Source organism: Ascaphus truei, chromosome 2 (genome assembly GCF_040206685.1).
Source record: "Ascaphus truei isolate aAscTru1 chromosome 2, aAscTru1.hap1, whole genome shotgun sequence".
NCBI classification, from domain to species: domain Eukaryota; kingdom Metazoa; phylum Chordata; class Amphibia; order Anura; family Ascaphidae; genus Ascaphus; species Ascaphus truei.
In genome coordinates, this window is record NC_134484.1 from 305,314,324 (window position 1) to 305,331,666 (window position 17,343).

General features: G+C 38.1%; 1 protein-coding gene across 1 annotated transcript in view; it reads right to left on the bottom strand.

Annotated features, from left to right (window-relative positions):
* Positions 1–17,343, bottom strand: part of LOC142488230 (maternal DNA replication licensing factor mcm6) — a 196,931-nt gene that overhangs the window by 36,774 nt on the left and 142,814 nt on the right. Inside the window, exons 13-14 of the mRNA XM_075588603.1 lie at positions 16,331–16,492; positions 13,606–13,708 (exon numbers count right to left, since the gene is read on the bottom strand). Of these exons, the coding sequence (XP_075444718.1) occupies positions 13,606–13,708; positions 16,331–16,492 (265 nt within the window). The remainder of the gene's footprint in view (positions 1–13,605; positions 13,709–16,330; positions 16,493–17,343) is intronic.

Below are 17,343 nucleotides of genomic sequence, written 5' to 3' on the forward strand. Positions count from 1 at the left end.
GCGCATGCGTGTATGTGAACAAAAGACGCCCCCCGAGAAAATGAGAAAATTTAGAAAAACACTGAAATTTTTATAAAAGGTTGCACAATGAAACAATTTAAATAATATTCAACTTTGTTGTATTTTATATTTTTCCTCAGAAAAGAAACTTCATCAGGCAGAGAATGGCAAATGGAGGGATTTCGATGGATAATATTGCTTTTTGTAACGATGCTTGCACATTGATTAATCTGATTTAAAAATCCAAGTACTGAAGGCAACAATTTAGTGGCAGTGCCATTTTTATTGATTAGGATAGAATATATTCTTAAAGGATACAATACTTTACATACTGTATAATAAATCCCAAAAATAAAAAGTATGTATTTATTCTACAGTATAGATTATGTGTATTCTATACCTGTACAGTATGTATTGTTTTAATGCGCATGCCCACAGTATACAGTACAGTATGCCTCATGGAACTTTGTTGAAACGCAAAATTATTGTGTTTACTACAGTAATTAACCAACCATTACTCTACAGTACTGTATGTTCTAGAAACACTATTTTGTTATAAAAGGAGACACAATGAAACAATTTCAAAGAATCAACATTTTTTTTTATTGGTGGAGTAAGTCTAAAAACATTTATGGAGTAAGTTAAAACATTTATTTATAAATACAATTTAAAAGAATCAACATATTTTAAGTCAAAACATTTGTGGAGTACTGTAAGTAAAAACATTTATAACTTTTGAACTGACGAACAATCACGCAGTGAATTCGATCCATATGGAGTCTCTCACGATTCTCATTAAATGATTGGTAATGGTAAAATAGCACCACAATTCCTCCACCGTAGTCATTCTTAAATTTTCAGGAAGAGCCCTTTTGACGCGACTCCATTCGTAATTGACATTGTGGGTCCACCGCGCTGTACAACTCGTAACTCACGTGGTGTTTGAAGATGTACATGGCAAATTTCAGGGCTACACCACCACTTGCAAGCCTATACCTTTTCTTGACTTGCTGGGGCAGATCGCGCAAGATGATGTCGGGCACCGTCTCAATGCAAGTGTGTGTGAGTGGGATTCAGGGAGTGGGTATGCTTGTGGCAGTGGGTGAGGGTAGGTGGTCAAGGAGGATGCTTTTCTCCTGTCTTAGTCGCCTTATCTGTGTTGTCTCCTGGCGTAGTCTTGACGTGGTTGTCATGTAATCCTTGTCGATGACATACATGTACACAGTCTTCTGGCGAGGGGGTGCGCTTGGTGATGGAAGGGTGAAGGTCACATCCATGCCACCCTCCTGCGTCCGACATACAGGGGCAGGAACTCCAAGCAAACTATGTATCACCGCTATGTCAGTCTCTATCTTTTCCATGCGCTTATCCATCTTCCCCATCCGCCTATCCATATTTAGCATGGTCTCTAAAAGAAGATCTATCTTTATCACCATAGAGTTCTCAGGGATTTCAACACTGAACCCATCCAGCATGCGGGCTAACAAACTGGATCTTGTGCTAGGAGTGCTGTGGACATCTGTGTGGATGGGTGCTGGAGCGGATGAGATAGGGGTTTCCTTGAGAACAGCGTCGACGATGGGTTCAGGAGAAGGTGTCCTGGGGGTTCCCTGGAGAGCAGCGGCAGCGTGGAGTGCAGGAGAAGGTGGCCTGGGGGTTCCCGGGAGAGCAGCGTCGTCATGGATTGGTGGCATCCATTTGTTTTGCGTTTTTGCTACATCAGCGAATTTCTTCTTGACATAAGGCCCAGGCTTCTTGGCCTTTGGAGTTTTCAGAAGGTTTTCTTTTTTAGCCTTGGCTTTTCGCTTTAGGTTTGGCTCGGAAAAGGCTCCCGCCTTTTGCTTTTTCAGAACGGCAGGCACGGCAGAAGAGAGTGGGTTCCTGAATCCGTAGAATCGGGGTCGATCCATGGATGCAGATGGTATAAAGCACAATGCAGTATCTGGATAAGAGCAAGTTCAGAAACAGATCAGAGTGTGGTAGGCTATGCAATTTGAGTTACCTTTTATACACTGTGTCCCTATTGTGATTGAGGTGCAGGTGTTAAAAGTGGGCGTACTGTAATGAGACCCATTAAAGTATAAATACACCATCCATTTTGTTGATTCGCTGCACATTGAATACACAGACTAAACATCGAATATACATTCTTGTGCTTGTATTTCTTTCTAAACACAGCGATGCCTGTTAAAAAGATTGCTAAGGATCTCAGCATGAGAATACAGGATATGTACAAGAGAGGACACCGAATTTCAGATATTCAATGCTGGTTAAGTACTTTTGGCCTCGTTGTACCAGCAGCCACCATAAGCTATCATGCCCACGGTAAGGCCAAAAATGTCAAGAGGACACCAACTGTAACTACCGCGTAAGTAAAGTATTTTCAATATGTTTTCTTTACCGTGCAGTACTGTAATAGCACTTTAATTGGTTAGATGGCTTATTGTTTTTAACAGAACCATTTTCCTAGCAATTATTTGAGATAAAAAAAATTGTATGTTGCACCACTTTCCTCAATTATCATAATTGCATTCTTACATTCTTATAATCAATTAATTTAAAGACACCCATTTCTATTTCAAAGTGAGTTGCACCTCTTTCCTTAATTATCACTCACTTCATTATTACTCATTATGACTCACGCACTCACAACCCCCCATTGCAGTAGTTTACTGTTTACTGTAAACAGTATGACACACACACAAAGTACCAGTAATATTATATTATAATTTATATCACTGTATATTTATATAACTATATATATTATAATTTATATTGCTGTATATTGATATAACTATAATATATTTTATATATATATATATATATATATATATATATATATATATATATATAAAATACTTTATATCGCTGTATATTTATATAACTATATTATATCTATTATAATTTATATCACTGTATATTTATATAACTATATCATATATATATATTTATTACAATTTATATCGCTGTATATTAAAAAAAAAAAATATATATATATATATATATATATTTATATAACTACAGTATATTATATATACCTGTATTTAGCCATACAGTAGACCTGAGCATAAATTATGTTCTTGTGGCCTACTTAAACTTAATGTTGTTTTTCCTTTACACTGCAGGGAGACAACTCTTCTGCTTGACCAAATAAATGATGAGAAGAGTGCCACAAGGGTCAAAGACGGTCTGTAGAAAAATCACAATATAACCGCATCTGAGAGCAGCATCAAGATGATGAGACGCAGAATGGGATGGAAATATGGACTTGTGAGGTTAGTACAGGAGGTAAAAGTGTGGTTTAAGAAACTGTACAGTACCTATAAAATTATTCCTTGTCATTACAGAGCGTACCCTATGATAAGGGACGTCAACAAGATAAAGAGTGGTCCAGGCACAGGCATTGATCGAAAGTGACGAAACTTTTCAGGATCGCATCTTTACGGACAAGTCCACTGTATCACTTAAGAGTGAAGCTGCATGTGTGGGGTGCCATCTCTAGGCATGGAACAGGATGCATCGTCATCTTTGATGGTAAAGTAATGCACAAAGTTACATGCTTTAGCCTTATGCACTGTACTAGTGTGCATTATTTTGAGCACTTTTGTTTTCTTGTTACTTGAATCATGAATAAAGTTTTTTTTCAAGAGAAAATAGTGCCCGAGATTGTGGAGTACATCACACGTGAATTCCCAGATGGTCACCGGTTCTTCCAGGACAACGATCCCAAACATACCGCGTCATCTGCGCATATTCTTGCCTGCGATATCAACTGGGTGAAGACGCCAGCAGGGGTAAGTACGGTAACTGCTCATTTTTTTTCACTGTTTACTGTGTATCTCTTTAACTAATTCTCCTTCTTTTCCCCCTCCAATGACAGATCGCCAGACTTCAATCCTATCAAAATGGTACTGTATGGCATCAGCTGAAGGATCATATCCGAAAAGTTGTGCAACCCTCAAAAAAGGATGAATTGGCGGATTGCATATTGAGTTTTTGGAACAATGTACTCACCGTCGAAAGATGTAATAAATATATCGATCATATTGCAATGTGTTGCCCATTGTGATTGAGCGTAATGAGCATGCATCAGGAAGGTAGTAAGGTACAGTAAAGTACTGTAGTATGGCAAGTACAGGTACACCAAGTATGATAAAGGTAAGTATGGCACAGATTGTTTTGCAGCATACTGTATGCACTTATTTGCACTCATTTTTTTCTTTTCAGAGAGCTGCACTACAAATTTTGTTACAAAGTACTGTACAGTAGTTATACAGTAGTTATAATGTAGTATAGAGTTCCAGTATGCAGTAGTTTGACAGTAGTAACTGCATAGTCCAATATGGAGTAGTGATACTGTACACAATGCCATTATATGCACTTAACTGCACTCATTTTTTCTTTTCTTTTCAGAGAGAGCTGAACTAAAAAAAGGACGGGCAGGGGGAGGGGGGGTATCATGTGTAAAATTTGTGAACTGTGTGTATTTTGTATCAGTCATATTTGCCAAGAGAGATTGGGCATTGCAAGAGCTAGATGATGAGGCTGATCGTAGTTGATAAAATGAATTAATAGCCAAAAGTTAAAACAGCACAGGGGTCCCCTGACGCGTTTCTTGCCTCACAGGGCGCTTTCTCAAAGCGTGAGAAAGTTTGGATACAGGATGCCTTCAATAATGCATCACCCCAGACAGGTGTTTCTAATCGGCGAGTGCTGCAATGATGAAACAGCCAATCCACAGTTGAACCTGAGACAACACTTATGTGGAGGTGGATTGCACCACACAAGGCACCAATGAACACTTATGTGAACACATGAAATTACCTTAATACAGTAAAATAAATCATAAAACATAAAAGATGTAAATTGATAGAACAAATCTATACACCTATGTTAAACCATAAATGTGCTCATTTAGCTATATACATAAAGATACAATGTGAAAATGTGTGATATACTAAGTGTTAAATATCTACTGTACTAAATAAAGTGAAATATTATACGACCAAACTAATGTGTGCACTTGAAATATGTCAATGTGAAAGATGTGAAGAAACATTGCAATTTGTTTTTAAAAATACATAAATTGCGTGAAAGAAAATGTGAAATGAATAAAAATATATTAAAAAAATATATATTTAAAAAAAAATATCTATGTACAGTAAGTAATATATATGTAGGTGTTCTGTGCTACACAACACAAAACATCACACAAGTGATTATTGAGAAAAAATATCTATATACATATATATATTGAAGAATATCGTGTGCATTGCACGATGCCACAATGTAATTCAAAAACCTAACCTCCAATAATAGTGCTGTATGAGCATAAAATGTGTATATATAGGGATATATTCTGTAACAACTAAATAGTGTTGACTTCCATGAATTGTATATAATAGTAATAGAATATAAACAAAAATCACAAATGTAAACTAAGAAAATGGAGAAATTATATCCAAGGGATGAAAAATACGTGACATTTCAATATATTCTTAAACCATATGAAAAACAGATCAAGGAGAATATATAATGATATATATTTGATTATGATAAATCTGATGAATACTTTGATGTTTAGGAACACTTTAATACAGTCTATGAGATGAATGTTAAGTGTTATACAGTATGCGAAAGGATAGCAGAAACCAATCCTGCAAAAATCAACACACTTATCCTCAAGATTGTATATATTGGATTCTACATAGATTGACAGAGAAACTTTATTGTATATCAAATGACAAAAATATCTTATGCTTGTAAAAAAATGTGTACGCTCCCAATCTACATTGATGCCGTTGGGATGCAGAGAATAAAGCGTGAAGATCCAAAACATTTCCCGTTTATTTAGCATGTTCAATCTGTCCCCGCCCCGGACGTGGGCCGGAACATGCTCAAGACCGAAAAATGAAAAATTCTGGATGCTCCCTTATTGACATTCAGAGAAATGTCTTTGAACTGGATGTAAAAGATCTCTCTTTTTTAATAGCCGACGTGCTCCATGATCCTTTTTTTGAGCGGTCTAATAGTCCGTCCTATATAAACTTTTTGACAGCCACACCTAAGGAGGTAGATGATACAACTAGTATTACAGTTCATAAAAGTCTGTATTGCTTTAGATACTTTGGGATTAATACATGATATAGTTAAGGTTGTATGAGCATACTGGCACACTACACAAAATCCACACTTGTGAAATCCCTTCGGAATATTCCACAATCTTGATCGAGAATCTCTAGAGCTAAATAGGGAAGGAGATAGATAAGATCCTAGTGATTTGGCCTTCTTGAACACAAACCTAGGTCCTTTGTCCACTACAGAGGCCAAATCTTTATCTAAAAGTAGAGTATCCCAATGCTTCAGTACAATGGATCTCACTGCGTCTGCTTGTTAACTTTGTTGGGTAACAAACAATGGTATATGATCTTTAAAGTCAGATTTGTATTCGTTGGACCCCTTGTTGGAAGACAACAACTGACCTCGATTCATTGCCCTGACCGCATTAAGCGCCTCATGAAGGTTTGTACTTTTATATCTTCTAGCTTGAAACCTAGCCAGTAAATCTTGAGATTGTGTCTCGAAACTCTCCTCTGTAGAGCACAACCTCTTGAGTCTTAAGAACTGGCCATTCGGAATGCCCTTTTTGAGGAGTTTGGAATGGTTGCTACTGGCCATTAAAAATGAATTTCTTGAATTGGGTTTCCTGTATAAAGTGGTCTTAATATTCCCATCTAAATCTATATACAGCATCATGTCTAGATAATAAAGATGTTGAATATTGTGCTCAAAAGTGGATTTTAAATTATAATCATTAATATTAAGCCCATTCAGAAAAGTTTGAAGTGAGAAAGTATCAACATCCCAAATAAAAAGCAAGTCATAAATATAGCGTGTGCATAACTTAATGTGGTGTCTGAAGTTATTGTGCTCACTATAAATAAACTGTGACTCCCAAAGACCCATAAACAGATTTTCATAGGAGGGTGCAAAAGATGTGCCCATAGCTGTGTCTGTGATTTGTAAACAGAACTGTGCATCAAAACTAAAGTAATTGTGTGTCAAAAGAAATGTGATAGATTCCAAAAGAAAAGTGCAAAGTGCTGGTGATAAATTAGACCGATCAAGAAAATAACGTGTGGCTGCAAGTCCTTGTTGGTGTATGATGACTGTATACAGAGATACCACATCCATGGTAACCCATCTGTAGGTATTTTGCCACTGAATACATTGTAGTTTGTCAATTAAATCATTGCTATCCTTCAAAAAGGAAGGCAAAGACTGAACAATCGGTTGCAAATATGCATCTATATAGCGTGAAAGACCATCTCCCAAAGATCCAATCCTAGACACGATAGGCCTGCCTGGCGGACGTGTCAGCGATTTGTGGATCTTTGGGAGATGGTGAAAAATGGGCACCACTGGATGTGTGGGATACAGGAAATCCAATTCTCTTGAATTGAGGACATAAAGCACTTGACCCAATTCTAAAACATTTTTGAGTTCTCGTTGAAAGATATTAGCTGGATCCGAAGGGAGTTTTTTTTATAAGAATTGTGATCATTCAATTGTCTACATGCTTCCTCTCTAAAATCTGATGAAGATTGAACAACGATGGCTCCAACCTTGTCAGTATTTTTTTATGACAAGGGACTTGTTTTTAAGAATATGGCGCTCACGCTGTTCACTTGGTGTAAGATTTGTACATAGAGAGGGACTGAGTATCAAGCCATTTGCCAATGTTCTAAGGTCCCTTTCCACCAGTTTCTTAAAAGTGGCTATGAATGGGCCCCTAGACGCATTGGCACAGAATGTGGATTTTTTTTACGAAACTATGTATGTGTGTGTCCAAAGTCGTCGGAAGGAATACCTCCTATAGGTGTGGAGTCAATTATCTGTTCCTCTAGCAAATTCTCTAAGTCGGATACCACGCAATGTTCTCTTAAAGAAAAGGCTTGTATTTGAAGTGGTGAGGGGTGGACTACACTCATGTAGTTGCCAAGAAGGGCTTATCAGATTTACATATTAAATTCGGGAAGATGTGGATAAACAAAGCCTCAAAGCAAAGTCTCACAAGTTTTTGATGAATGGCTCTGTCTACACTAGTTAGTTGCCAAGAACGGCTAATCAAATTAACATATTAAATTCGAGAAGGGATTATAACACGTGCGCATGGGGGTGGATGGATGAGTCATTCTCGCCAATACAAATAAATACAACTGAATGGTTTGGGAGAGGTGTCGATAAGAAGTTGAAATACTTTAGCCTTGTGCATGCGGGGGTGAAGATTTATGCTGGATTATCAGTTCAAAGAAATATTTTCAACAGGTCATCATAATGTTTTGAACCCCACACTCCAAAATAAAAATCACAATACAGTACTATGCCACCCACCTCATAAAGTACATTCATGACTAGTGTAGAATTAAAAAGCAACAGTAGTGATTGATTCTCAGAATATCCAGAATTGTTATGCAAGCCCATGACGATAACCGAAAAAAATTTTTTTTTTAACTTGAACTTCTAATTGAATGGGAAATCATACACGCATGTGCAGGAATGTGATGCTATGCTCGGAAGATTCAAGCCAGAGAGCCATCCATTACAACTGAATGGTGTGGGAGAGGTGTAGATAAGAAGTTGAAATACTTTAGCCTTGTGTGTGTGCGGGGGCGAGGGGGAGAGCGCTGTATGATGGATTATTAGTTCAAAGAAATATATTCAAAAGGTCATCATAATGTTTAATGTGCAGAAATGTGATACTGTAACACGCCTATGCGTTTCAATAATGTCCCAATGAGACATACATGCATGCACATAAAATAAAATCAGTATGAAAAGAAGAGCAAGCCTAGTAAAAGTATTGATTAATAAATAATACATATAGAAATGTGATAATGTTATTTTCGGAAGAAGACGCAATGTTATATTTTTGTAATACTGTACTTCTCCCTAAGGAGCCTCATACTACTACAGTATACTGTATGAACTCGTAACGTTAATTAATCTCTGCTTCAAATATAAATCTTCCAATTTACAGAACAATTACTGCGCGCATGCACACAGACTTGCAGAAATGTACGGCTGTACTGTAGGTTGAATTGCTATTAGACTTAATAAAACAGCTCGCGATCGCCCACCTGAGTTTCTAGACGGTATTGCAGACGATGCTAAAAAAGCGAGCGCTAAAATAACGAAAACCGCTCGGAAAAATAAGAAAACAGAGCGCGTCTGGCTGCGGTTTTCAGAGCGGCGCGGCTTAGGCTTATTTCTCTCTCTTTCCTCTCCATATCCCTTGGGAGGTATATTGAGTATTCACACGATCCATATACAGTAGAGGCAACGTTTATTCTAACATTTGCTGTAAACTAGCCGGGTTACATTCTGGGTATGTGCTGGGTATGTGCTGGGTATGTTCTGGGCTAGTTTGAGGCACGTTTAAGGCATTTCTGCATTGACTAACGACCCATAGGATTAACACAGCAGGGATCCCTGGCAGTCCAATTCAGTTTGAATGGGACTGCCAGGGACCCCCGCTGTTAATCTAATAGGCCATTAATCAATGCAGAAATGCTGGGGCTAGTTTAAGGAAAGTTTAAGGCATGTATTCAGAATGTACCTGGGTGTACCTGGGTCTTTTGGGGAATTGCCACTGGTTTTTGTTAGAATAAGAGTTGCCTCTACTGTATTCAACAAGCTTACCAGACCAGCAATCATAAGGCTATCTTTAGAGGGCATCCATTAAATGGCTCCTATCAGAGAGAGATGGATCTCTGAAACGTCTATTATATCTTACAATTTGTGAGTACAATCAACACAGAGACTATTTTTTAAACCACATTTTTATTATTACCATCTGCACTATTATACCATTTCTTTTTTCACATATCCCTACGCGAATTACAGTGCTCCTCCCATCTGGAAAACAACGCAAGACTTCTTTGGACCTGGACAGTCCTCAAAAAGGGTGTAGAGCTGCTTAATTTATGTGTATTTCACATTGTATTATATATATCACATTTTTTGGGTGAGGGTAATTTACCACATTTGTATATACATTTTATATTTTTTTCGCTTTTATTGGTTATTGTTTACACCATTTCACTTTGAAATTTTAATTAGAAGCGCCCGGTTTTCACTTTTTTGTTTCTTCTTATTTAGAATAAAGGCTGGCGCAGCTGTATAATTTCAGTCAGGACATCTAAGGCCAGGTCCATGGTCAAAAAGACCATGCTGAGGCGCTGAGCGTGCTGAGGGGAAACATTATCCCTATCAGCACGGCTTTAGTCTGCGCTTCCGCAGGCGTGCGGAGGCGTGTGGAATTGCAGCCGACAGGGAAATTTAAGTTTTCCCGCTGAGGGAAGCGGAGGGCTGGTCACGTGACTGCCAAAAGCCAATGGCCATCAGTGACGTCGGCGCAGTGGCGCGCTAACCCCGCCTCTGTCCCGCCCGGCACAAAAGTGCGCACGCGGACGCTCCTGCAGGGACAGAAAAAAACTCCTGCTTGAGCAGGAGAGCATGAGCATCAGAACTGCTGAGCGCTGTCAATGCTACCATGTCCGAGGTCTAAGACCCAATGTGGCGCAGGCTCCAGTGTTTGCAAAAGTCCGTGGCTTCAAAAGACTGACCTGGGTAAAGTGCAAAATGTCAGGAACTGTATGTAAACTGTTTGCCTAGCAGATATCCGGACATTCTGAGGAAAGGTAGACTTGCTGCCGCCGTGCAAGGGGGCGTGGTCAGGTATGCTAAGCGGGTTAAGTGTGAAGTTAGCGCATGACCCTTAGCATCCCGTTAAGCCCTTTGCCCGGTTGCAGGAACTCCTGGCAAACTTGCCATTGGGTGGGAATTTGCTTCCCACAGCAAGATTGGCTGTGTATTAACCAGATAGGCTTGGGAGGGTATTAAAAGCCCGTGCAGGCTATCGGCTGTGTGTTCTACATCGTTTATCTGTGTGTCATTGGAAAGGACAGCATGCGGTACAAAGACGGTTCATCGCGACCAAGGATTGTACCTCGCAGTAAAAGTTCGTTAGAACTAAGGACTTGGGAAATGAATTCTGCAAGCACAGAATGAACTTACTTCTTTCGGCGGAGAAATAGGGGCTGCAAATGGCGCCCCTAGCTAAAGACAGTTTTGCATCTCTTGTTTAGGTATTAATTCCCAGGAGCGGGGTTAATACACAGAGACTGCATTTCATAGACTTTCGTTCTGGAAACCATTTACTTCGTTTTACCCCATTCCAGTAAGTGTTATTTCTTGTATCTTGTAAATTAAGCTGTGTGTTTCTCGTGTGAATAAATACAATTTTATCTCACTTTTTGTCAATCAAAGGATCCAGGTATACTTTCGTAAGGTAAGCACTGGTCTCCCATGACATAGTCCATCTCCCAAAGGTCCAATACTTGAGACAATTGGCCTCCCAGGAGGGGAAGACTCCCTCCAATCTTTTCATGTGCTGGAGGTGTAATCCTCAAGTCTTTTCAATCATTTTTAAACTTGAAGTAATAGACATTTGCAAAGGAAAGTTTGTACCAAATGTTACTATGAAGTCTGTAACAATATTGTTGTGATTGCACTTACCTTGAAACTTTGAAATTGTTGCCATTTGTCCATTTCTTGCTTTTTAACTGTATACATGTGAAGCTAACCTAATTGCTGGTATTAGGGTAGGCATATGAACCGGCATCTGATTTGTCTAGCCTGCTCTGACAGTGCAGGACAAAATCACTTTGTGGCTCGCGGCATATTCAAATACCTCGAGTTGAGGGTTGTGTGAACAGGGACCTTGACAAAGCGCATGCCGCTCGAAAGATATTGGCCCATTTTACCTCATTCTTATGATCAAATACATTTTTCTGGAGCCACCCTTTTGACATTTTCCATTATTTTGGTGGTGCAACGCAACCTTCTACCTACTGTTAGAACAGTCGTGATCCATGAAGAGGTCGGCAAGGTGCTAACTCAGGATATAGGCTGGGGTCAAGGCAGGCGGCACAAGAGTGGTGGTCTGGGTCACAGGGGGGTTGGCACAATGGAATCCAAAGGAACAGGCAAGGGGTACAGGAACATATGGAATAGCATACCATGCTCGGGCAGGGACTGGTAATTACTGACTGCTATTTAAGCACTGGAACAGGTACAGACAATTACCAAGTCCAGAAAGAGATCTGCCAGGAACCAAGATGACCATGACAGCCACATAAGGGCAAGTTCCATTAAATCCCTGGACTGGAACCCTTACAATATCTCAACTTCAGCCCTTGTCGATCCACTGCTGAAAAAAAGCCTCCCTAATGATCTCCCAGATACTCCACTTGTAAGTCACTCATCCACTTTGCTCCAACAATTTTTCTGATTTCATCACATCTTAATTTTGTTCCTTTTGGTCTTTTAAACTCTTGTAATCCAGTCAAGTACCATCTTTGTCCTAAGATGGTCATTTCTTCTTGCGATATACCCGACCCAATGCCATTTTAATTTCTTGATAATTGTGATCACACAGACTTGTTTGCGTTCAAAGTTTGTTTTTCCTGTCTGTTTGGGTCATAACCCATACACCTCTCAGTACTTGGTTTCATTGTCTGAAGCTTCTTAATTTTTTTTCACATCCATATATATAGGTGCAAGCAGAATATACAGGTCGACAAACTTTCTTGTTGAGACACCGTGGAAGGTTCCCTTGAAATAGTCATGTATCTTCTCAATACACTCCACCCCATGTTCATGCTCTTCTTGACTTCATTTAAAAGGTTTCCATCCATTGTTATTTGCCGGGCAAAAGGGACAGTCTTCGGCTTCTTATAGTTTATTTCCATTTATTTCAATCTTTGCAGACTTGACACATTTGTTGATCACTTTGGTCTTCCTGAGATTTATACTACTGCACCGACACACTTTATTCGAGCAAATACCCAGTATGTACCTGGCAGATACCTGGAATGCGCCGCTCCTCACCTCTGACAAGCCCCGTTGCGTTTGCCTTCCCAGCCTGGGTTCATGCCTGGCTGACGGGCGGCTGATCTGTTAAATGATAATGATTAGGATTTAATAGGCTGCAATGCTTCGCGTGTCTACCAGATGGCATAAATTCATGAATTGTAATGCAGTATATATATATATACTGTGCAGTATTGCAGCCAGCGGGAATAAAATGCTTCAATCCCTGCTTGGAAAATACCTCAATGCACTCGGGCAGAAAACAGTCACAAACCTCAATACACCCGGGTATACCCGAATTCGTGGGACTAGCCGAGCTCGAATAAAGTGTGTCGCCAGTGTAGGAATCACATTTTTCTTGGTTTGGCAAGTTCTCCAATTTGTTGCTGGAGTTCTTCTGAATGGTGGCAAAAATAATGTTGTCTTGAAAAATAGGCCTCTACCCAGCAGTGAATCGAGAAGGGCGGATAATGGATGGAAGAGAAGGAATATGAGGATACACACACACTAATATGCATGCTTAGGAGTGGAAGGACAGAGCCAAATCGGACTCATTTAGATTGGTTTCTGCCTCGGATTCTGGTTAGAATCGAAGATTTAATAATTTTTCATAAAATATATATTATATTTCTTATAGTTCTTGGATGTTCTGCCAGTTATACTTCTTACCTGTGTTTTCTTCTCCTTGATCAAAACTAACATCTGGTGTATCTACACAAATTATTGATTTATTTAGTAGTCTAAAAGCTTCTTTAACATGTTTTGGTTGAACCTGAAATTAAAAATGACAAGATTCAATAATTATTTCATTTTGACGATTTTTGTTTCCTGCACACAAAAGTGATACAAAAATGAAATTGTCACAATGTTTAAAGCAAAAAATGACTTTAGATACCCTTTTCCACAAATGTATTTAAGTTTTTCATTAATGATTGTGTGCAGGCAGGCATACAATACAAATAAATAAAAACAATTAAATACATATATGCAACCATATACTTCATTTTCGGAAATTCAGAAAAAAAATTGAAAAATGTTGATTCAGTATTGAGCATACACTTGTTCTTAGAAGTGTAATATTGTAGCAACAAATCCACAACATTCATTCCCTTTTCACTTTCACGTGGACTGAAGTAAAGTACTTCAAGACATTAATATAATTGGCTAAATATTTTGGCTCCATCTTCAGTAATGATCAGTTACCCAGTTACAGTGAACTAGCTATATTAAAACAGAAGTCCACAGGTTATGATGTGGAAATTACAAAATATGGCAATAATTTGAATTTTTACAGTACAACACAGTTGGAAGGAACAACTTCTCCCATCCAAAGAGCATTACTTTCTTATGTTCTAAATATCCATCCCTTTAGAACTAAAATACAAATGTTAAAAAACATGGCAAATATGAAACATGTCAACCCTTTCCACAAGAAGATGTGGTCAGCAGGGATCATTTGTTCATGTATGGTGGACGTGTCCAAAGGTTACAAAGCTATGGAACGCCACACATGGTATTCAAAAGGTAATTGTCGGGTTTGCCTTCCCCTTTAGATCCCTGGACAGCATTGCTATGCAGACCAATGAAAATATGGAAAGAAACGAAAATAAGCTACTGACATATATTCAGCCGTCAGATGTGAAATAGCGAAAGCTTGGAAACAGAAACAGCCAGCCCTAGATGCAGTAAAAGCGAGACTTTGGAGGGTCTGTCTCATGAAAAAACTGACAGGGATCCAAACGATACAGTTCAGAAATTCCTAAAAGTATGGGGCCATGGAGAAATTATATAGCAAGTAGATTTCTTACTAGGGGAACTCTCCAAATTTGAAGAACAACAAAATAGGAAAGTCGTAAAAACCCACAAATTTAAAAAAGTGTAACTCTTGAAGTAATCTAAGTGCAATTTGATCAGGACCCGTATAAAACACTGCTGCGGATCCGGAGGGTATTCCGTATTCCACAAAGGTATGACTTAATATGTATCTCCCATCACCCAGAATGTGCTAAAATATGCTAAATGCAAAGGCAAACAAGATCTTAACTTGCATCAAACGGGCAATGGATGGAAGGGAAGTAAACATAATTATGCCCCTTTACAAAGCATTAGTAAGACCACACCTTGAATATGGAGTACAATTTTGGGCACCAATCCCAAGAAAAGACATTCTGGAACTAGAGAGAGTGCAGAGAAGAGCCACCAAATTAATAAAGGGGATGGACATTCTAACTTATGAGGAGAGGCTAGCTAAATTAGATTTATTTACATTATAAAAGAGGCGTCTAAGAGGGGATATGATAACTATATACAAATATATTCAGGGACAATACAAGGAGCTTTCAAAATACCTATTCATCCCATGGGCAGTCCAAAGGACTCGGGGCCATCTCTTAAGGTTGGAGGAAAGGAGATTTCCCCAGCAACAAAGGGAAGGGTTCTTTACAGTAAGGGCAGTTAAAATGTGGAATTCATTACCCATGGAGACTGTGATGGCAGATACAATAGATTTGTTCAAAAAAAGGTTGGACATCTTTTTAGATAGGAAAGGTATACAGGGATATACCAAATAAAGTAAGTATACATGGGAAAGACGTTGATCCAGGGATTAATCTGATTGGCAATACTTGGAGTCAGAAAGGAATTTATTTTTCCCCTTATGAGATATCATTGGATGATATGACTCTGGGGTTTTTTGTTTGCCTTCCTCTGGATCAATAAGCAAGTATAAAGGATAAAGTAGCTGTTGTATAAAATTTAGCATAGGTTGAACTTGGGCGTACGTCTTTTTTCAATCTCATCTACTATGTAACTATGTAACAATGACATTTTTTCTCTTTTCTCCTCTTCGTCTTAATAGTTGATTTTTTGTATTAGTTATTTTATGCGTCTCGTTAATGAGACTGTCGTTAATGTCTACCCCATTAAATGTGATACATATGCATGTAAACAAATGTATGTACTCTAAAAGTAACACAATACCCTCTTTTCGTTCTGTTTCCCAACACCCACCTTTTTCACAGAAAATTCAAATAAAGAACAAGTTAAAAAAAAAAGTATAATACTTCATAACATTTAATGACCATACACTTCGCATTGAAACGTCCTAGGTTCAACTTTAGTGAAAAAAAAAACAAAAAAAACTACCAAATGGGGAATGCTCTATACACCAACTTCATCTACAAAAAACTCTAATGTTGATCCGCAAAGACCTTCAATGAATAATCTTTACTCCAGCACCAACACGACTACTACAATTTGCTTTAATACACATCAGTACCTGAATACACACAATTCTCAAAATACAAACCTCATTAAACATGTAAGCAGTTTTCCACAGATATATGCTTTTGAAAACGAAATATTATATGGTACAATATCAAAAATCTTCACTTACTTCATCTGAGCAGTGTATTCGAGCCATGCTTTCAGATAATCTAATCATACTCTCAAGCTGCCTCACTGTAATCCTCCAGGCTGATTTTGCTACTCCAGTACCATCTCGCTGTCTTAGCCGTCGATACTGCTCAACAATAAATTCCTCTGCTTCCTTAGTTATCTTTTTTTGTAAGAACAAAATAAGCACATTAAATAAATCACCAAAAATTAGCAGAGAATAATAATTATTTATGTAAATACAAATTAGTGTATGTTTATAATTGAGTCTTAATATGAACTCTGGTATTTGTGTATATTTCCTAGCCAAATATTATAAAGTACATTATAATAAATAAAAAGTGGGTGAATTAGAAAATGAGAATACTGTAGATTAAGTATTTTTTTTGTTTTTTACAGTATATTAATGTAGGTTTGACATTTTAAGACCAGGAGTATTGTAGTAATATTTAGTAAAGGTTACACATTTCAGTAATCCCATTTGCTTAACATGTTAATGTACTGTAACAGAGTACAGATCAGATTGGATCTGGGCAGTGTGTTTTCATGTACAGATGTAGCAGCCATTATTAACTTTGCTGGGAGTCAATAAATAAAGCTATAAATAACAAATGTTAAAATAAATAAATATATTTATACAGTGGTGTGAAAAAGAAAGTACACCCTCTTTGAATTCGATGGTTTTGCATATCAGGACATAACAATCATCTGTTCCTTAGCAGATTTTAAAATTAGGTAAATACAACCTCAGATGAACAACAACACATGACATATTACACCGTATCATGATTTATTTAACAAAAATAAAGCCAAAATGGAGAAGCCATGTGTGAAAAACTAAGAACACCTTATGATTCAATAGCTTGTAGAACCACCATTAGCAGTAATAACTTTAAGTAATCGTTTTCTGTATGAATTTATCAGTCTCACATCTTTACAACGTTGCTTCAGTTCATTGAGGTTTGTGGGCATTTGTTTATGCACAGCTCTCTTAAGGTCCAGCCACAGCATTTC